The sequence below is a fragment of the Nesoenas mayeri genome (genome assembly GCF_963082525.1).
Source record: "Nesoenas mayeri genome assembly, chromosome: Z".
NCBI classification, from domain to species: domain Eukaryota; kingdom Metazoa; phylum Chordata; class Aves; order Columbiformes; family Columbidae; genus Nesoenas; species Nesoenas mayeri.
In genome coordinates, this window is record NC_137542.1 from 69,325,614 (window position 1) to 69,343,613 (window position 18,000).

Sequence of the window (18,000 nt, forward strand, 5' to 3'; positions counted from 1 at the left end):
TTTGGTTTGCTGTTTGTGATTAGTGTGTACCTTAGATAAAGATGGAGAGAATCCTGAGTAAATGAGAAATGACTACATGGCACCACAAGATTTCGTATTTCCTTAATACCAATAAGCCACATTCTTAAGAATAAGAATTCAGCAGCCTTTAAGTATCTCATCAAGCAGCAGCCAGGCCTGTCCACAGTATCCATAGCAGCTTCTCACACGTTAAAGTCACTTCTGTGTTGCGAAGAAAATTAAGGAGAATTAAAAAACACTTTGAAGCCAGACACAGCTCAAACACTATCCGGAAAAGCATTTGCAAAGAGAAGCCAGAAAAGACAGAGATGCCGCTGTTTGAGAAGCACACCAACGTAACTACACTGTAAGTCACCATAAGTCAAGGCAGTGCAAGAAGTGCAGCTGCTTTCAGAAGAAGGAAGGTTGTTGTCACATTTGTTCTTTGTTGGGACGAACACTCCAGAGCTCCTGAAAGAGGTGGCTTAAGTCATGGGTGATAAGTGGTTTAGTAGGGACTTTGGTTTATCCAGTGTGTTAACGAGCATGTGGTTTTTGTACTGCTGCCAACAGCTTACCTGCTGCAAACCACGTCTGATCTCTGCTATGGCACAGCTGTGGAGTGCTCATCATTCAGGCTGACAGAATTGATTTTATGTGTCAAAAGAGGGTCTTTCTAGAGGCAGCAGGATTTCAGAAGCTGCAGAAGCTGTTATGTGAGGTGTTATTTTAATCAAGAACTACAGCGTGGACAGCTGGAGTGCTGCAAATGTGCTGGTGCTGCATGCATCACCTCTGAACCACAAAGCAAGTCCACTTGCTGAGGCCACAAGTGACCTTGAAACATGCTCAGCTGACAACACTCTGCGTGAGTGCTCCCTCCCCAAAATTAGGGCTGTCGCAGCACATTCATCCGTCTCAATGTCTCCTCAGTAATGCCTCTAGCAGCTCAATCAAAGGCTGCTCAGTAGCCAGAAATGCCAAGGGTAAGGCAACGCTGCTGCCTGACCAGCTGTGAATTTTACTGCCTGCTCCTACAGCCACCCCGCCGAGCCCAGGTTTGGCTGAGCAGCGATGCAGGAATCGCCCTTACACTCAGTTATCTGGGTTGCATATTTGGTACAAACACTCCCAGGAATGTCACACAGCATGGCCCTGGGGAACAGAAGAAGGGAAGGACTCCTAACAGAAGAAAGAAGTTCTACACCAGTGCCCTGACTTTTGTTTTTTCATGTGTTTGGTGTTGTTTGTTTGCTTGTTTTTTAGCACTGGTTAGTTTCTGTCTTGCAATTGGGACTGGATTAGTCCCTCCAGGGCCTGAGTTCATGGCTCTCAAAATGGTTCTCGTGCCTAGGTTACAGCAGAATCCTTCCTCACGCACAGAAAGGAGGCTTCCAGGAGCAAGACTCTTAGTGTCAGCAGTATTACAGAACTTGTGCACAGCACAGAGCAGGGGTGCTCCAGGGTCACCGGAAAGCTCTGAAGCAGTGGGACAATCAGTGTCTTGTTAAAACCACGGAGAGAGGACAGGCTTTAAACTGAGCTCCCTTTAAGGCAGGCAACTCTTAGAAAGCCTCTCTTCGGGCCAGGGAGAGCTTTCCTCTGCCAGAGGGGACAAGAAAAGGCAGTGGGGTAGTCCTTGTACTTTCTGAAAGGATAAAGCTCTGATAATCTTTTTTAAATTGGATCCATGAGCCAAGCCCTAAGACTATACCTTGTTATAAGATTTTATGATCAGTCTCAGAATTTTATTTTCTTTTCTGAATAGGGGACTTGGCAAAATGAAAAAAAGTAGCCCTGGCTGTGAAAATCCACCCATCCTTGGCAATAACAGGATTACAGATATGCTTGAAGTGCTGCATGGCCACGAGATAACAAATCTAGGCTCCCAGTGTGCAATGGAAACCAACCAACGCTGTTGTCAAAAGCAGCCATGTTTTTCTCTCCACTCTTAAGGTTGTTACCTAGATGCTGCTTTAATTCTTGCGTGAAAATGTGCTAAATGAGTATTTTAAAATTGTCGTCCCCTTCCTGCTGTTTGACAGTGCACTGACACCTGATATGAATGGTTTTCATTTCAACTTCAGGAATGTATGTGAAATTGTCATTACAATTGTCATTACAGAAGATTAGGAGAGACTGGCCATGTACAATCAACTAAATACATAACTAAAATCAGCTCACTTTCATATTCAGGTGCAACGAAGACTATTGATGCTCATGGCAAATGTTTGATATTTTATTTAAGTAATTAACATTATTTAAAATAAAATTCAATTTACTGCAGAAGTCATGTAGAATTTGTTTTAAAGTAAACGTGATGAGAACAGCTGCTGCTCCTGAACTATCAGGAGGCAGCTCAGGGGGTCTGTGGCTCAAAGCACAACTGACAGTTTTGGCTCTGTCTCTACATTTCTCCACCAAGACATCTAGACCTCAGTACCTGGCAGCAGCAATTACATAAACCAGGGACATAAATCAATCTGATCTGAGAACCTAAGGAAAAGCCCTACGGTCTCAAGTGCAACCAGGGACACAGAGCCCAGCCTGGCACCAGCAGGACCTCGCCACATCCAGGCTGAGCTTTGTAATGTGACAGGAGAATGACAGCACCAGCGTAACCAGCAACCCACAGCGCCCAGAACAACATTCAAATCTCATCATGTTGTGTCCCATTTCTTCAGAACGCCTCTCCTCTAAGCCACCAGCTAATCCCCTCAACTCCAGGGTCTTCTTCTGTAAGAAGATGCCCCAGAAACATGTTCCCAGCCTTCAGCCATCCAGTGATGTAAACCCAGAAACCTCACTGCCAACACCAGACGGGTACATCTCTTTGGAAGGGGAACACCAGCTTCACAAGTGCCACTTCCGACCTTCATGTCTCTGCTCTCACCATTACAACTGACTCCACAAGCAGAGTGGTTACTATGGTGGGGTTAGAGCCAGCCCCACAGGGGGACTGTGAAAAAACCGAACACACATTAACAGAAACAGATGATTTTATTTAGAGGTTTGGTCAAAACAGCTGTTTCTTTGCTAGCAAGATTTCTTGCCCCTTCAGGACTGTCTAGTACCAGACAGGGACTTGTTTGGATATTAATTCTGAGCAAACAGAAACAAGCGACACAACTGAATGCTCCCAGCAGTGGCAGTAAAGCAGATCTGAATTTTGTTTTCCCACTCTTCTGATTAATCAGGAATGCCATTTTCTTGTTTCAAACTGTCACATTTCGCACCTAGGAAGGAAAGCTGGGCTTTACACGCACCTCCAGAGTAAACAGCTGCTGAATCTCCTCCTCTGACAATTTTTAATTTCAGCCCCACCACCAGGAGCTGGTGAAGCTCAGTGGTACAAGATACGACATGTAGCAATCTGCCCTAGTCCTGCTCATCATCCATCTCCACATCTGCTAGATACTTGCCAGCTACATTTCTCCTCAACATCATTTTAAGTAAAGGTATGTAATTAATATAGTTGAGCACCTCACAGAGAATTCCAGGAGTTAACACTGGACCCAAATTAGATGTTTTGGTCATAAAAAGCTAACATAATGGAGACAAATGCCATATCCTTTAGGGTGCTGATGAGCTAAAACCTACTGAAAAACCCAAACAGAAGCAACAAGCTGAGCCATTTCCCCTCCCAATGTCAAATGCTCCCAGCTCCATCCTCTAACACAAGTTTGGATCACTAGGCTTGGTTTTTGCAATGAAGGGGAAATAAGCCACACAAAAAAAGCAGCACGTTCCAGCACTGGAGCTGCCTGCCCAGAGACCTCTGCGTGTTCTGCCCAACAGAGACTGTTCATACGTGCCTATGCGATGGGCAGGATCCAGCACGTTCTTCATCCGCTGAAGTCAAAGGGCATGAGAGATGGGAATCATGACACTGGGAGTTATATTTGAGGGTTTTATTAGTTGTTCTTTTGCAGAATCAAAATATTTAGCAAATTACTTCAAAGATTCCCCCAAACTGCTGATACTTTATGTATTTAGAACTTGAACAATGTACAACGTAATACTTTGAAATATCAAAAACAACCCCAAACCTGATTTCTAGTACTAGATGTTATTATGTAATTCTATAGCAGTGTGAGAAATTTAACTAATGCAGTGAGTATATTTGTTTTAAAGAAAGTGCTTGAAAGAAACCTCCTGCATCACACTGAGTATTATTTAAAACATAAAAGATAACTGATTACCTAGCAGGGCATTGTCTTAAATATCCTACAAGCCTGGGGGATTAAGAGCACTGAGCCCCAGCTCTCTGCTGTCAGGTTCAAGAACCAAGAGAAGTTGCAGGTCCAGGTAGAGTTCACAGCTTACCTGTTTCAAGAGAACTTACACACCACTCAGCATTGGACACTCACGTCAGGCAGAAGTGTTTGATGCATGGGTAAAAAAACCCAAAAATATCCCCACAAAAGGAACAGCTTCTCTCGTTATGTATAGCGACAGTTTCTGAACCAGTGTTTTACTAAGTTACAGACTAACTTTCAACCAAAAAAATAAAACTCCATTGCACTAAAGGTCAAATTGAACCAGTTAATCTGGACTGTGACACAGTCAAGTAATTCAGTACAAGCAGACACCATGAAAGCAGCTTCAAAGAACCAAAGCATCCTAGTTTCAGAACCAACTTAGTATTCTCCTGTCCAACTCCAGTGCAAGAGTGAGAAGGGGAAAACCACTCCCACCTCGACCTATGTACAATTCCAGTAGAGGCTGGGCAGTCTAGACTCCGTGGCCAAGCTGGAAAAAGGAAACTTAGGAAAGGACACTTTAAAAATTTAATTTAAGAAAGAAAGTTGGCTCTCAGTAGAAAGAGCAATGCTGGAGTGATGCACGCAGGCAGGCTTGCTCAGTCACTCAGTATGCGAAAAGCTGGACTCCTTCCTGCTGAGAGCGAGTCACACTGGATGTGGAGGTGGCGGGGCTGGTCCTGCTCTGTTGCACACCGCGAATTCCGGAATGAATTTTCAGCTGGCTCCTGCACGGGCCATTAGATCTTCCAAAGCGTTGTGTCGGTCGTTCTTATGTACTAGTAAGACCTCCTTAATGTCTTTTAGTTCAAACCCCATTTCTTTGAATTGACTCATTAGTTGAAGAAGTTCTGTGATCTGAAAGACACAGACAGTCCATTATTTGCAAGAGAACAGAGGATCAGTGCTTGGTGGAGGTTTAGCACAGAGCCAGTGCTCCACATCTGGGCACCCCACGGCGGGGATTCCTCCTCCACAAGTACAGCCCATTCCAGCGGTGTTTGGAGAAAGCCCACCCCCAGCAGAGCCGGCAGCGCTCTGGGTGCTGTAGCTCACAGAGCCCCAGCTCCAGTCCCCTGTTTTTGCAGACTTGCATTTCCAAAATCACCTTCAGCAAGCGTGCCAAAGCGCAGTCTGTGGGGGTGCCTCTCCCAGTAGGAAATCTATCAGCCTGACCCACTTCGGGCTCCAAGAAATGCTGATTAATGATACCCTGCTCCCCATCCAGCAGCCCCTGGTGCAACTGAATGTTTTTAAAGTTACTTTGACTTCGGGAACAGTACAATAGCCCTTGCTATCAATTGGCCTTTTAGATCTAGGGAAAACTTGGGGGATTAGCACAAACCCTATTGGACACACTCTGTATTATACTGCCAACATCAGCCATGAATCCTCCCTGAGCTTTGAAATAATAAAGTGACAAGGAGCGAATCAGCTGATGAGACTTTTATGAATGCTCTGCCATCTCCAGTGCCTCCACTACACAGGAAAGAAAAACCCCAGGGCAGGTTGACATGGGCAATCGAGAGAACAGACATTTCTAATTTTGGGGCTAAGAAAGTAGCAAATGTGTTTCCATAACTCGGTCACTTCTTCCATTTTACGCTGTTTTTTCTCTGTTTGCAAGCTCACCACAAAGTCTAAGAAAGGCAGGAACGCATATATATCTTGGCCTGTACCTCTGAAGATTTCATGTAATAACTTAGGACACAACAGGTTGGCAGACTTTGACAGATCCTGCTGTCCTCTGCCCTGGCTACCTGCTCTTGCCTTTGTACCTTTGGTGCTGGTACAGCAGCCAGACAATGAAGCTGGGCCAAAAAACATTTTCAGCTTCTAAAGCTAGCACTAACCCGATTTGCTGAGCAGCCAGGCAGATGCATTTGCACAAGGGAGGAAATTCACAGCCATGGCAGGCTGGCAGGGTCTGAAAGATAATTTGCTGCTTCTGAAGTTAACTGTCTCTGTACCAAACACTTCGCTCACAAGAGAACTCTAGGTTAAAAACATCCAAGCAGACTAAGTGGGGTCTTTAAGAAATCCTGTCCCCATAAAAATGCATGCAAGTGAGAGTAATAAAACAATCAGAAGAATTCTAATGCTTTAACACATATTTGCTTTATCACCCAACAAAAGGATGTCCTTCAGCAGTCAGTTTGGAAACAAGGCAGCATTATCACAAAAGCCAGAACTACACCAGCCAGAGGAATTGCTGCTGGAATTCCCCATCCTAGAGCACTCTCTATTCCTTAACATATTGAGCCCTCACCTTCTCCTCTGGACACTGGTGCATTTCCAAAGCAGCTTCAACAAGAAGTGGATCAAAGCCCTTCTCACAAAGCTGTCCATGTGCAAACAGGTAATCCAAAACCTGTGGGGAATGAAGAAAATAAGCTAAGTTTGCGGAGTGGTATTTGCAGCACACGATTGAATACCATGGCTGAGCATGACTCCACCCTAGCCTTCACCAGGGACTGAGCTAAAGTCCTTCCTAGTAGAGTTGAGATGCTCTGTGTAAGAACTTGTTCAGCAAAAGCAAACGAGCCCTTCTGTCCTCGTGTGCTCTCCCACCAGCTCTGAATGTCACCTTCCATTCTAGTCAAAACACCCTCAGAAGCCTATCTTTAGCCTTCCATGTCTGATCACTGAGAAGAAGGCAGAAGTTTAACTGCTTTTTATACTACAAATTTTTAAAATGAAACTGTAGGTCCAGCAGTCAAGACTTGTCAGCTTTTGGCTTCCTCTCAGACTGCCGCAAGGGCTGATGCAATCTGAAAGCAGTCAGCCTTTTAAGGTCAAGTCAGCATACTGGTGAGTGAGCTGCAAATCTCAGCTCATATGCCCAGAAACTGCTGCCAAATTTCTTATCCATCCTCAGCTCTGAGAGGTATGGGGAAAGGTCAGGTAATGCTAGGAAAACGAAAGAATGCAGGCTGCAAATACAGCAGGATTTAAAACTGTCCTCCTAAGGGATGTTTCTTTCCATTTGATGCTACAGTCCACTCCAGCACACAGCTTAAACTGCTGCCAGTGCACAGGCAGCAGGTGAGCAGAGCAGCTCCACACGCATGGTCCCGCCAGGCGATGCTCTGCGCAGCACAGAGCCTGCGTAAGGTCAGCATGCAAAGTCTGGCCACGCTCGCCCTGCTCTAAAATGTTTGTTTGAAGCGGATCCAAGACCCAGAGCCATGCGTCACCCTGCAGCGCTTTACGCTCTGTGACCTGGTTTTCACAAGTGTTTGAGGCAACACATAAGGCAGGAAACACCACGACCAGCACGCACAAAAGAAAGTCGGTCAGCGGTGCCTTGCGAGAGCCTTTCAGGGCTGTCGTAAGCCTGCAGGGAACAACCGCTTCACAGGGAGAGACGTCAGCATTGCAACCCCTGGTGCTCAGAACAAGGGAAGCTGGCTGCTTTTTTGGCACATGGCATGGTGCAGGGCCACACTAAACTTCCTTTGGATGGTTCTGTGGCTCCTGGGAAGACCTAGTGCCACCAGCCCCAGCACCACTGCAGCTGCAGCCCAACACCCACATGATTGAAGCTGCCTCATCAAAACGACGTGCAGACACTTTTCTTCAGTTTTGGGAGCCTTCACTGCCAGGTGACAACTTCTCCAGCAGTTAATATCACAGCTGCTACAGGCTGCAGCTCCCTGTTACAACAAAAGCAGACAAGGGCTTCTTCCCCACTGCGCAAGGTCTTACCTGGTCTATGTTCTGTCCCTTCTTCTTCATGGCTTTCAGGACGTTCTCAGGCGAGTACCCCATGTTGACGACTGTCTCTACGCACTGCCTTTCACTAGCAGAGAGGGCCTGCTGTAGCTCAGGAGCGGGGCCACTCGACCACTTTGTGCAGCTGGTGTTATTGGGCACTTTAGACACCGGGAAATTTTGGTGCATTACCTAAAGGGCAAAATGTGGAGGCTGAGGTGACGGTCATCTTCTGCATCCCCACATCCTGTTTCTGGCTAGTGCAGGGCTAGGATACCCCATGTAATTAAGCCCAGGGGCTTCCTAGACTGCCCTTGGGAAGTCACAGTTAGGATGAAACAGAGCAGTGCAAATAGTCTGACTCCCACCATAATCTTGTCACCCACAAAACAACAATCAACAATGCAGGTTCTTCACAATATACCCTCTCCTGCTGGTGGCACCAAACCCTTTCAACACCCAAGCTTTGCAACAGTGAAAATCGTTATGATATAGCCAAACCCTGCACCTCAGAGGAAGCATGGAAATGGCAACACGAGTTTACTCGTCACCCATGATTCTACGTTCAAAGGAATGCTACTTCTGGAGATTTTCAGAAACACAATCCAGTGCAAGCACACAGTTATTTGGGAACTTACCACAGGGATTTCTGTTTCCTTGTAGTCTGGGTGTACCTGTTGGACAACACACAAATAAGACAACTATAAACATTATGCAATAGTGACTACAATTTGCTACAGCTGGGACAGAAGGGTTTTATGGGACAAATCTGGGAATAAGTCTACTGTACTAGGGACACTCCTGGTCTGATTAGGCTTCCCCACGTGAGATGCAGACATGATGCAGTTACATAGAGTCATAGAATAGCCATCATAAGGATCACGTCTCGTCTCAGCACTCTACAAACAGTACACTCTAAGAAAGATGTGTCTTGTCATAATAACTGTAAGCCTGTTTATTCCTTCCCTGTAGCGGCTACATGTTCATACAGTTCAATGCAACCCACTGGCTCCTGTTCAGCTCTTGACACAATGCTACATGGCCTGAAGGACAGTGACAATTTTGAAGTCATTGCCTAGAGACTTCTCTTGACTTTTTGACCATGAGAAGGAATAAGAGAAACCTATACTACATATAGTGCTAAGGCTGGGTAACATTCCCTGCTGTGCACCTTCTCCATTCCTGCAGAACCAACCACTGCTTCATTCAGCCTCATCCACGATAACTGCAGTGCAGGGGTAGAACTTTGCCCCACCAAATCTGCACATTACAATTCATTCATTTAAAAGCCTTCCTGAATTTTAAACAGAATGAGAAAAGACTGCAAAAAATCAATGTGGAGCAAGAGCCTCGGTTTTTCCACATTTCTTAATAGTTATTATGCCAACACCGATTGCTTGAAAGCCTGTCCACTTCTTTCAGGAAGGCTTTCTTTGGACCCAAACTAAAGAATAAAAAACTGCCTGTAGAAAATAAATTCTGAGAAGATCTATAAGGATTTTAACAAATTCCAGGTATTTGCAAATAACCCCCAAACCTCCACCAAGGAGGTTTTGTTCTGCATTTCTGCCCATTTTCACCTACAAGGCAAGATTTTCTCTTCTACAAGACAAAGCCTGAGAATCACATTCAGTCTGGTTGACTGGTTTACCCAAGAACTTCTCCTAATGGTGGCAGAGGGGTTCAAGGTGCTTCACACACACTCTCTCCAGGCACTTTTCCCAGAGCAAAAAGCACCAAAACGTGGGACACAGTGAAATGTGGATCTGGAGTAGCGCTGAAACAAGCTGGTTATCACATTAAGGATGGTGAACCTTAATTAAGGTGGACGGAAAACCACAACTGCTACTGACAACACAGACTTGAAAGTCTAGAAAAACCAACTCCACCTCTTCAATTTAATTGAGCTTGACAACCTCTGCTTGCAGTCAGTGACTTCCAGCAAAGAGGAGAAACACCTGAAGCAGTTGCCCGGGTCAAAGGCAGGACTGGTCACCCAGCAGCCATGCTCCCTTAACATCTCAAACTTGCATTGCAGTGCCCTTCAAGAAGCAGAGGTGCAGCGCCTTCGGTATGTGCGTGCACACTGTGCCTACTTTTAGGCACTTCATATAAAGACTGGCAGCCCTGCCCGTGCACATCACGCTACTGCAGCAGTATGTTCCGAATGGCCTACCAAGAGTGGCCCATGCTCCACAGCCAGAGATCCTGTATACAAAATGCATCATACTAATAATGTCTCTGACCAGTTTTGTTTAATTCCAGCCTGTTGTCTTCACTAGTCATTTCTCCACCTGCCAATGCTGCAAAAAGCAAACCAGTGAGCTTAAAAAAAAATACTCAGAGGAGAAGGGACCACTGAGGAGAGAATTAGTGCAGCCTCAAAGAAATCACGAGTTTATTTCCATCCAAAATGCCTACATCCAATTCACTGGTGAAGCATAAACTCCAGTGGTAACTACACAACCAAAGTTAAAATTTCTAGTCTTTTGAGAACAAAAAAACCCCATATATATGTATATATATATAACCCTTGTGGAATACACTGGGACATAAAATTATCCTGAGGCTTCCTAAAAAGGGCAGGCTGACTCCTGTGTAACCTTGCAGAAAACGGACACACACATGATCCTCCTGCTCCCAGCCGCAGGGATGACTGTGACTTTGTGCTATCGTTTTCATACTCTGAGGATTTCTGTTACATTTTTTTCAATGCTTCTGTTGCCTTTACTTCAGTTTCTTGCAGCTCAGCTGTCATTTTCCAGCCACTGGGACCATATTGTGGAAACATGAAATAAGTACAGTTTGCAGTCTTGGAATTTAAACAGAAACAACGAGTTCTGTCAGCATACATATTGCTTGTTTCGCTACTTCCAAAGCAAAACCAGTTTCAAATGAAGGTCTTTATTAGTCCTCCTAATAAATCAATTTTTCTTAATCAGTTTCTATTTTCCCTATAGCATTCTCGAGAATCGTAAGAATTATTTAGGCTGGAAAAGACCTTTAAGAACGAGCTCAGCCATTAACCCAAGACTGCCAAGTCCACCACTAAACCATGTCCCTATGAGTCTCATCTACGCATCTTTTAAACATCTCCAGGGATGGTGACTCCACCACTTCCCTGGGCAGCCTGTTCCAATGCCTGACAACACTTTTCATGAAGAATTTTTTCCTAATATCCAATCTAAACCTCCCCTCTTGCAACTTGTGGCCATTTCCTCTTGTGCTGTCACTTCTTACTTGGGAGAAGAGACCAACCCCCTCCATGATACAACCTCCTTTCAGACAGCTGCAGACAGCGGTAAGGCCTCCCCTCACCCTCCTTTTCTCCAGGATGAACAGTCAGGAAGAAAATAAAATTTAAAAAAAACAACAAATTTTTTTTCACTGCAGGTCAACTGCAAGCATTTTTTTATTTTCTGAATGGCACAGCACATGTGGTTTTTAACTCGTTACTGCTTCTATTTCTTGAAAAGCCTGAATTTCACATTATTCCCAACAAATAAATAAACAAGCTGAGGAACAAATCTAGAAAAGATTTAACTCAAAAACTAATAGCACTTCAGAATGTGTTATCTCTCAGTTGGCTAAGACAGAATGCAGGACCGTACAAAGAACATGCCGCAGACACTTAGCTCAAAGGTGTGCAACTATGAATAACAAGAGCTGAAAACCTGAAAGATCACAATTGGTCTAAAAATATCATCAGATTTTGTGGAAACCCGCAATGTAGTAATCTGAGGTTCAGAAATGCCAGCACGAAGACCTGTTGGACTGATCAATTTGCCGTGCAAATTAAGAGGACCTACACATTACTCCCATTAAATGATACTAAAACCAAATCCACAGGATGTTTTGGATGCAACATTTGCCTCTGCATCTCCCCAGCAACCCCAGTTCTAACCCACTACACGCTTACCGTAGTCGCTGTGCTTTGAGATGATGATTCTTCTGTACAAACTGTTGACACAGCCAGAGAAGGCAGCCTGGATGAAGAGGATAATGTCGATGTCTCCATGCCACTGTCCTCATTTAGAGCGGAAAAATCAACCATATGGTGTCCGTTCAGTTCACTAGCTTTACTCTGAGCACAGGTCTGCAAAGAGCTGAGCAAAGTGCCGTTGCGGAGACAGGTAGTGCTGTGGAAAGTGCTCGTGAGCTTTGATGATTTTTGATCATTCTCATCGGAGTCAAGTTTAGGAAAGGACAGGGATTTGATATTGCTCACTGAAGTGATAGGGGACAGGGACACTTTGGAAGACAAGGACATCTTTTCACAGTTTCCCAACTGCGGTAAAGTGATAAAGCCATTGGGTTTGTGAAGGGGCTTGAAGTCCAACGTGGCCCTTTCTATGGATGCCAGAACTTCCTCATCTTGCAATACAGACTCAGACCCTCCTTTGGGCAAAGTATTATCTAACAGCTGGGCAACGACTGGCCCAGTAGTACCAACATGAATTTCAAGAATATTTTTTAACTCCTCCTTATCATTGATAGTTTTTAATTCCAGTTTGTCAAATGGGTCTTCTTCACATTCAAAATCAGCTGGGTTGAAGTCTGCTTTTGGACAAGGTGGACTAAGAACCTTTTGCTTCACAGCGCTGCTGTTGGCCGGCGTGGGAGTAAGAATATTATTGTGCTGCAGGCTAGCAAGGATGGGGTTAATAGGAGGAGGCATGGCCTCAGGGCAAGGTCCATCCGAGAACCCCATTTTGCTGCTGTCCTCTGGAACTGCCTTTGAGGTCGCTAGCGCTTCTTCTGCCTTGCGTTCAGCTTCTCTCTGGGCAGCTTGAATTTTTTTGATATCTTCAGCCCACGTGATTGTTTTATTTTCCAGTGAGAAGTCATACTGACCAAGGGTGGGAGTGAAAGCAAAGAAGAAAAAGAGTACAAGTTATAACGATCATACCTGCTACTTCTAACAGCAACATAAGTAACACAGAATAAGCGCTACATGAATTATCATGGACAGGCATCATTTTTTTTTCAGGCATCTCTTGTAAACTACAGACCAGCAAAGATAGAAGATACCAGTAGTTCATTTTGCCTCTAGCAGAAAAACCTGTCTATAGTCTGGATTAGAATGTCATATTTTGCCTCCTTCCTACATTTAGTTTTGCTTTAGAACTACTGATCATCCCAAGACCAGCGTCACAGCCCTCCCGCCCTCTCCCCTCAGGACAACAGGTGCAGCAACAGAAGTCTGATGCATTAGTAAACGGACATTCATAGTCAGATCTGTCACCACGGAACTACCCCTGTCCACAGGTTGCACAAGTCATTCAAGATTATGGCAGTGTATTTTTTGCATCTAAAGACCAACACAGTGTGATTTTATTCCCCCTAGAAGACTCCAAAGGGACTTGATATTAGAGTTTTACACCCACTGGCTTAAGAGGTATCGATATTCTTACACCAGTGCCAGTGGCTCACTGGTCAAAGGGGATATACTAGCTACACTGATGATGACAACTACCTGCAGTAGCAGATTTTCCTGGAATTACTGGCATGACAGGATCCCACAGGCTTTTCTCATTTAGCATCAGCTCCTTCAGGGTCAGGTTAGCACAGAAAGGCATTTGTAAACTACTCCCTACCAGTGGCTTGGTTGAGAGGACAAAATTGTGGACTAAATCTATGTAAAGCTTTAATGTCTTCCAAAGAAGGAGCAGCCTCAAGTGCTCTTTAAATAACCACAAAATGTTCAGACAACACAGCCTACAAGCTAAACCCAGGGTGTAACCTACCTGTGACTCACAAGAAGTCAAAAGATGTCCTTGATAGGATAGTGGCACATAACCAAACAGGAGTGCTCTTTGCTATGGGACTGCTAGGTCATACTAATTCCCAGCTCTAAAGAGCAACAAGCCAGCAAGACTTGCTATGCTTCTACTAGGCCTTTCTATGTGTTGTACCACATCCCATCCTATAGCAGTGTTAGGGAATAAACCACCTTAGCTTACCGAGTTATTTGGTATACCGCTTCTTATAGAACTTGTTTAGAAACTGCTTATATAGAATTCACTTAGCATAATTAAGTTTGCCTAGCATAACTTCTGCAAGCTGTGAACTTCTGAACTTTCTGCTTTGTTAAGTAAACAAGGGCCTCAGAGTCTTCAAGCTAGAAGATAAGGGGAGCTGCGTCCCTGGAGATAGGTAAAGGAACAGAACGGTCTAACAAAAGAGAAGAATGTTTTGTTTACTGCCAAGAACTTATCTTCTCCAAGGGAAAAATAGCAACCGAAGGTCAGGGTTTTGATTTATGACCCTATCTGATGAAAACAAAGAGATCCAATGAAGAATGTGAAGACTCCAGACTCTAATTTTGCAACTGGTCCAGAATGATGAGTGTGTGGGAGACTAGGAGTGTGGAGGTATAATTGCCTAAGATTATCTTTATTCAAGGTCCCTCTTCAGGAGGCACCAGCTTGAGATGGTCTATGCTGTACCTTGAGAATGAATTGTTTATTTTAGAAGAATTTCTGGAATCCATGCCTGAGTCTCTGTTGCAGGAAACCTAAGGATAAGAACATTCCCTAACAAGCAGGATCCAGTGACATCCTGGAGAAATGTTGTCTCAACTGTGTAACAGTCTTCCCCTCCCTTAGCTCTGAGACTTCAGAGGTGTTATACACAGTTTACCAACAAGGTGACTTTGCTGGCAGAGGTGCTGCGCATGACCCACCACACATTGCTCACTATCTGAGCAGAGCTATCATAGTTCTGTGTGTATGCGTGCATATGGCCATCTATGGCCCAAATTGACCCAAGCCATGTATTTTTTAATAACAAAAAATGGGGAGTATTTATATAGAAATGAAAGGCTTGGGTCAATTTTGCTTCCCTACACCTCCCCTCCCCCCCCCCCCCTTTTTTTTTAAAGAGCTCTCGCTACAGCTGTAGGATTAAAAAAAAAAAGACAACAAATTGCACTGCAAGATGTATAGTCCACCCAGTCACATCATGTTATGCAAGGCAAGTATGCTATATTTGAGCCTCAACTTGGCAGGAAAATGGAGACACAGCACAATGAAGCCAGCAACAGGATGCTGAGTCTCCTTTATCTCTCCCATACCAATTTATCTGAGTAGAAATATGTGTATTGAGGCCATAAGGTAATAGTTTAATGGCTATAATGAAAAAATCCATTATGCGGGGCAGGGGGGAAGGCATAAACATTTACAGCAACACCTGAAGGGAAAACAATCATCAGTCTGGACTGATCAAAGAAAATCGGATCCAAATGAGAAAATACAGTTCAGTTATATTTCCTGTATCACAATGTGAATTTGTAGATTAGATTTTCAACAGTTATGCTAAAGCAACCAATTTTATGCTACCAAGAGCTTACGGTAACAGAGGCATACTCCTCAAAGACATGGAAGTCATCTGTACAAAGCTGTAACCTGTCTGTCCTACAGCTGGAGAAGAATTCTCACACAGAAAGTAGGAACTGGAAATCTATTTCTTCATCACACTATTGTGATAACCCGTAAAATACAGTCATAGAAACACCTGTTACCCTCAAACGAGATCCTGCAAGAACGCCATAGCATGGGTGTATCAGTTCATAGCATTGTTCTTTAAAAGGCTACTTAAATTTGGTCAGGGTAGCATTTAGACCTGTAACTATTACGCAGAAATGCTGTGCTTTTTTGAAATAGATACACTAAAATAAATCATAGAAATAGAATACCAGGTTGGAAGAGACCAGAAGGATTATCTAGTCCAATCTTTCTTGGCAAAAGCACAGTCTAGACAAGATGGCCCAGCATCCTGTATAGCTGAATCTTAAAAGTGTCCAATGTTGAGGAATCCACCACTTCCCAATGGCTGATTGTTCTCATAGTATAAAATTTCCCTCGTGTCCAATCGGAGTCTCCCCAGGAGTAGCTTGTGCACATTACTCCTCATCTTTTCCATGTGACTCCTTGTAAAAAGGGAGTCTCCATCTTCTTTGTAGCCACCCTTTAAATACTGGAACATGGTGCTGAGATCCCCTTAAGTCTTCTTTTCTCAACACTGAGCAAGCCCAGTTCTCTCAGCCTTTCCTCACACTGCAACTTCCCAGTCCTTTGATCATCTCTGTGTCCCTTCTCTGAACCCTCTCCAGGCTGTCCACATCTTTTTGTACAGCAGGTACCAAAACTGAACACAGTATTCCAGGTGTCGCCTGACAAGCACCGAGTAAAGCGAGATAATGACTTTCTTGCCTCAGCTGGTGATGCCCTTGTTGATGCAACCCAGCATCATGCTGTCTGCCTTTGCCACAGCAGCTTACTGGTCACTCATATTGAGCTTGTTGCCCACCAGGACCCCAAGGTCCCTTTCCATGGAGCTGCTCCCCAGCCAGACAAATCCTAGTCACTGCTGCACTCCAGGATTATGTTTTCTGAAGTACAAGACCTTACGCTTGCTATCAGGCTTTTTAAAGCAATAAGAAGTAGAAGCCTTTTTCCCTAGCCTATCATAAACTTTCTCTAGATTTTAACAGATCATCTGCAACTGCTGCCTGGCATACAAAATGACAACACAGGATCAACAAAACTAACTTATGAATGTGTGTTCAAACTGTGACTACTCACAATTTACAGCACCACATGTTCAGGGAAGAGAGCAGAAAGATAAAACATGTCACTTACCTGGGCTTCTCTGACGAGCTGAGAAGAATCAGGTAGGCAGAAACCAATGGGTAATCCAACCTTTGCTGGGGTTCTGAATTTGTCTCCTATCTTAAAGGGGACATCATCAAGATAACTGAAAGGCCCTAAGAACAAAACCAGAAATTTTATTGGAAAAAACCTTACAAGTTTAATGCATTCAATCAAGACTCACATTTCTGCATTTGGGGGCTATTTTATCTCTGCTGCCGCAACTACATCAGGTGACTCAATATGAAGGAAGATCCTTGATCAGAAACATAATGAGTATGTTCAGACTTCACTGTCTCAGTTTCTTTTGGGTGGGGTTTTTTTTTGTTTGTTGGTTGGTTTGGCATTTGTTTGGTTCGTGTTTTGGTTTTGGTATTTTTTGGTGCTTTGGGGGTTTTTGTTTTGTTTTTGGGGGTTTTTTGTTTGTTTAGGGTTTTTTTTGGGGAGAGAGAGCATTTAATGTTCTAGCCCATGGCTGTTACAAAACCCAAACAAATAAACAACACCACAAACCACAAAATAACAATCCAACAATTGAATAGATTTTGAAGTCACTATACCCAACATCTTGGCTTTCCTGGTGACAAGACTATGCCTACACAACTGGAAGGTGAAGCTCTCCTGAACACTGTATTCTGTCATGTCTCTATAAAAAGATCCATCACTTTTTGTCCTATTCAAAACAGGCCTTTAAATGGCGCTTCTTTAGAGCACCTAAAACAAATAAAATCCAGGCTCTGGCATACAACTGGAAGTAACATTTGGACAGTAGTGATCCAAAGGCAAAGTGGCACAAAGCTAGACACTCCACTTTAACCAAAACACAGTGAAATAGCTCAAGACTATTTGCCATAACAATTCTGATTTTTGAAACAAGCAATCTAACCTAATCAGCTGTCCGGCTTCTTATTACTCCAATGAGAGCCTTGAGACTTATTTCATGGTCCTCCATATCTATCACTGACATGTATCATTTTAAAAGTGGTTTAGGACTAAACTTTTTCTCCGGGCATCCTGCAAACTCATGAGGCAGAATCACCTGGAGTTCAACTACATCCAAGAAGCCAGACTAGAAGTTTGGTTTCCTTGAAGTGCTGCGAAGAAGTATTAGGAAACCCACAACACAAATTGCACTCAGTTTCCCAATTAACTGAAAGGCGTCTAAACTTCTGGAATTACAGGCAAACTTTCTGGTTGTGTATAACAAGCTAAAGTGTTCCTCTAGCACTTATTTGTAATTTCGCTTTGACTGCTGCAGATCCAAGAAGAAGACATTAGTGGAGATATCAAAGATGGTGTTCAGTGACTGACTTCTTGCTCAGTGAGCTGTAACTTGCCATTTTTATCTGACCCATTTTCATACTCAGATGACA

At 43.9% G+C, this 18,000-nt stretch overlaps 1 protein-coding gene across 1 annotated transcript in view; it reads right to left on the bottom strand.

Moving 5' to 3' along the window:
- Nucleotides 1-2,991: 2,991 nt before the first annotated feature.
- UBAP1 (ubiquitin associated protein 1) overlaps nt 2,992-18,000 on the bottom strand; it is a 37,916-nt gene continuing 22,907 nt past the window's right edge. Inside the window, exons 3-8 of the mRNA XM_080362800.1 lie at nt 16,619-16,743; nt 11,896-12,825; nt 8,615-8,650; nt 7,971-8,168; nt 6,532-6,633; nt 2,992-5,120 (exon numbers count right to left, since the gene is read on the bottom strand). Coding sequence (XP_080218926.1) covers nt 4,980-5,120; nt 6,532-6,633; nt 7,971-8,168; nt 8,615-8,650; nt 11,896-12,825; nt 16,619-16,743 — 1,532 coding nt within the window. The 3' untranslated portion in view covers nt 2,992-4,979. The remainder of the gene's footprint in view (nt 5,121-6,531; nt 6,634-7,970; nt 8,169-8,614; nt 8,651-11,895; nt 12,826-16,618; nt 16,744-18,000) is intronic.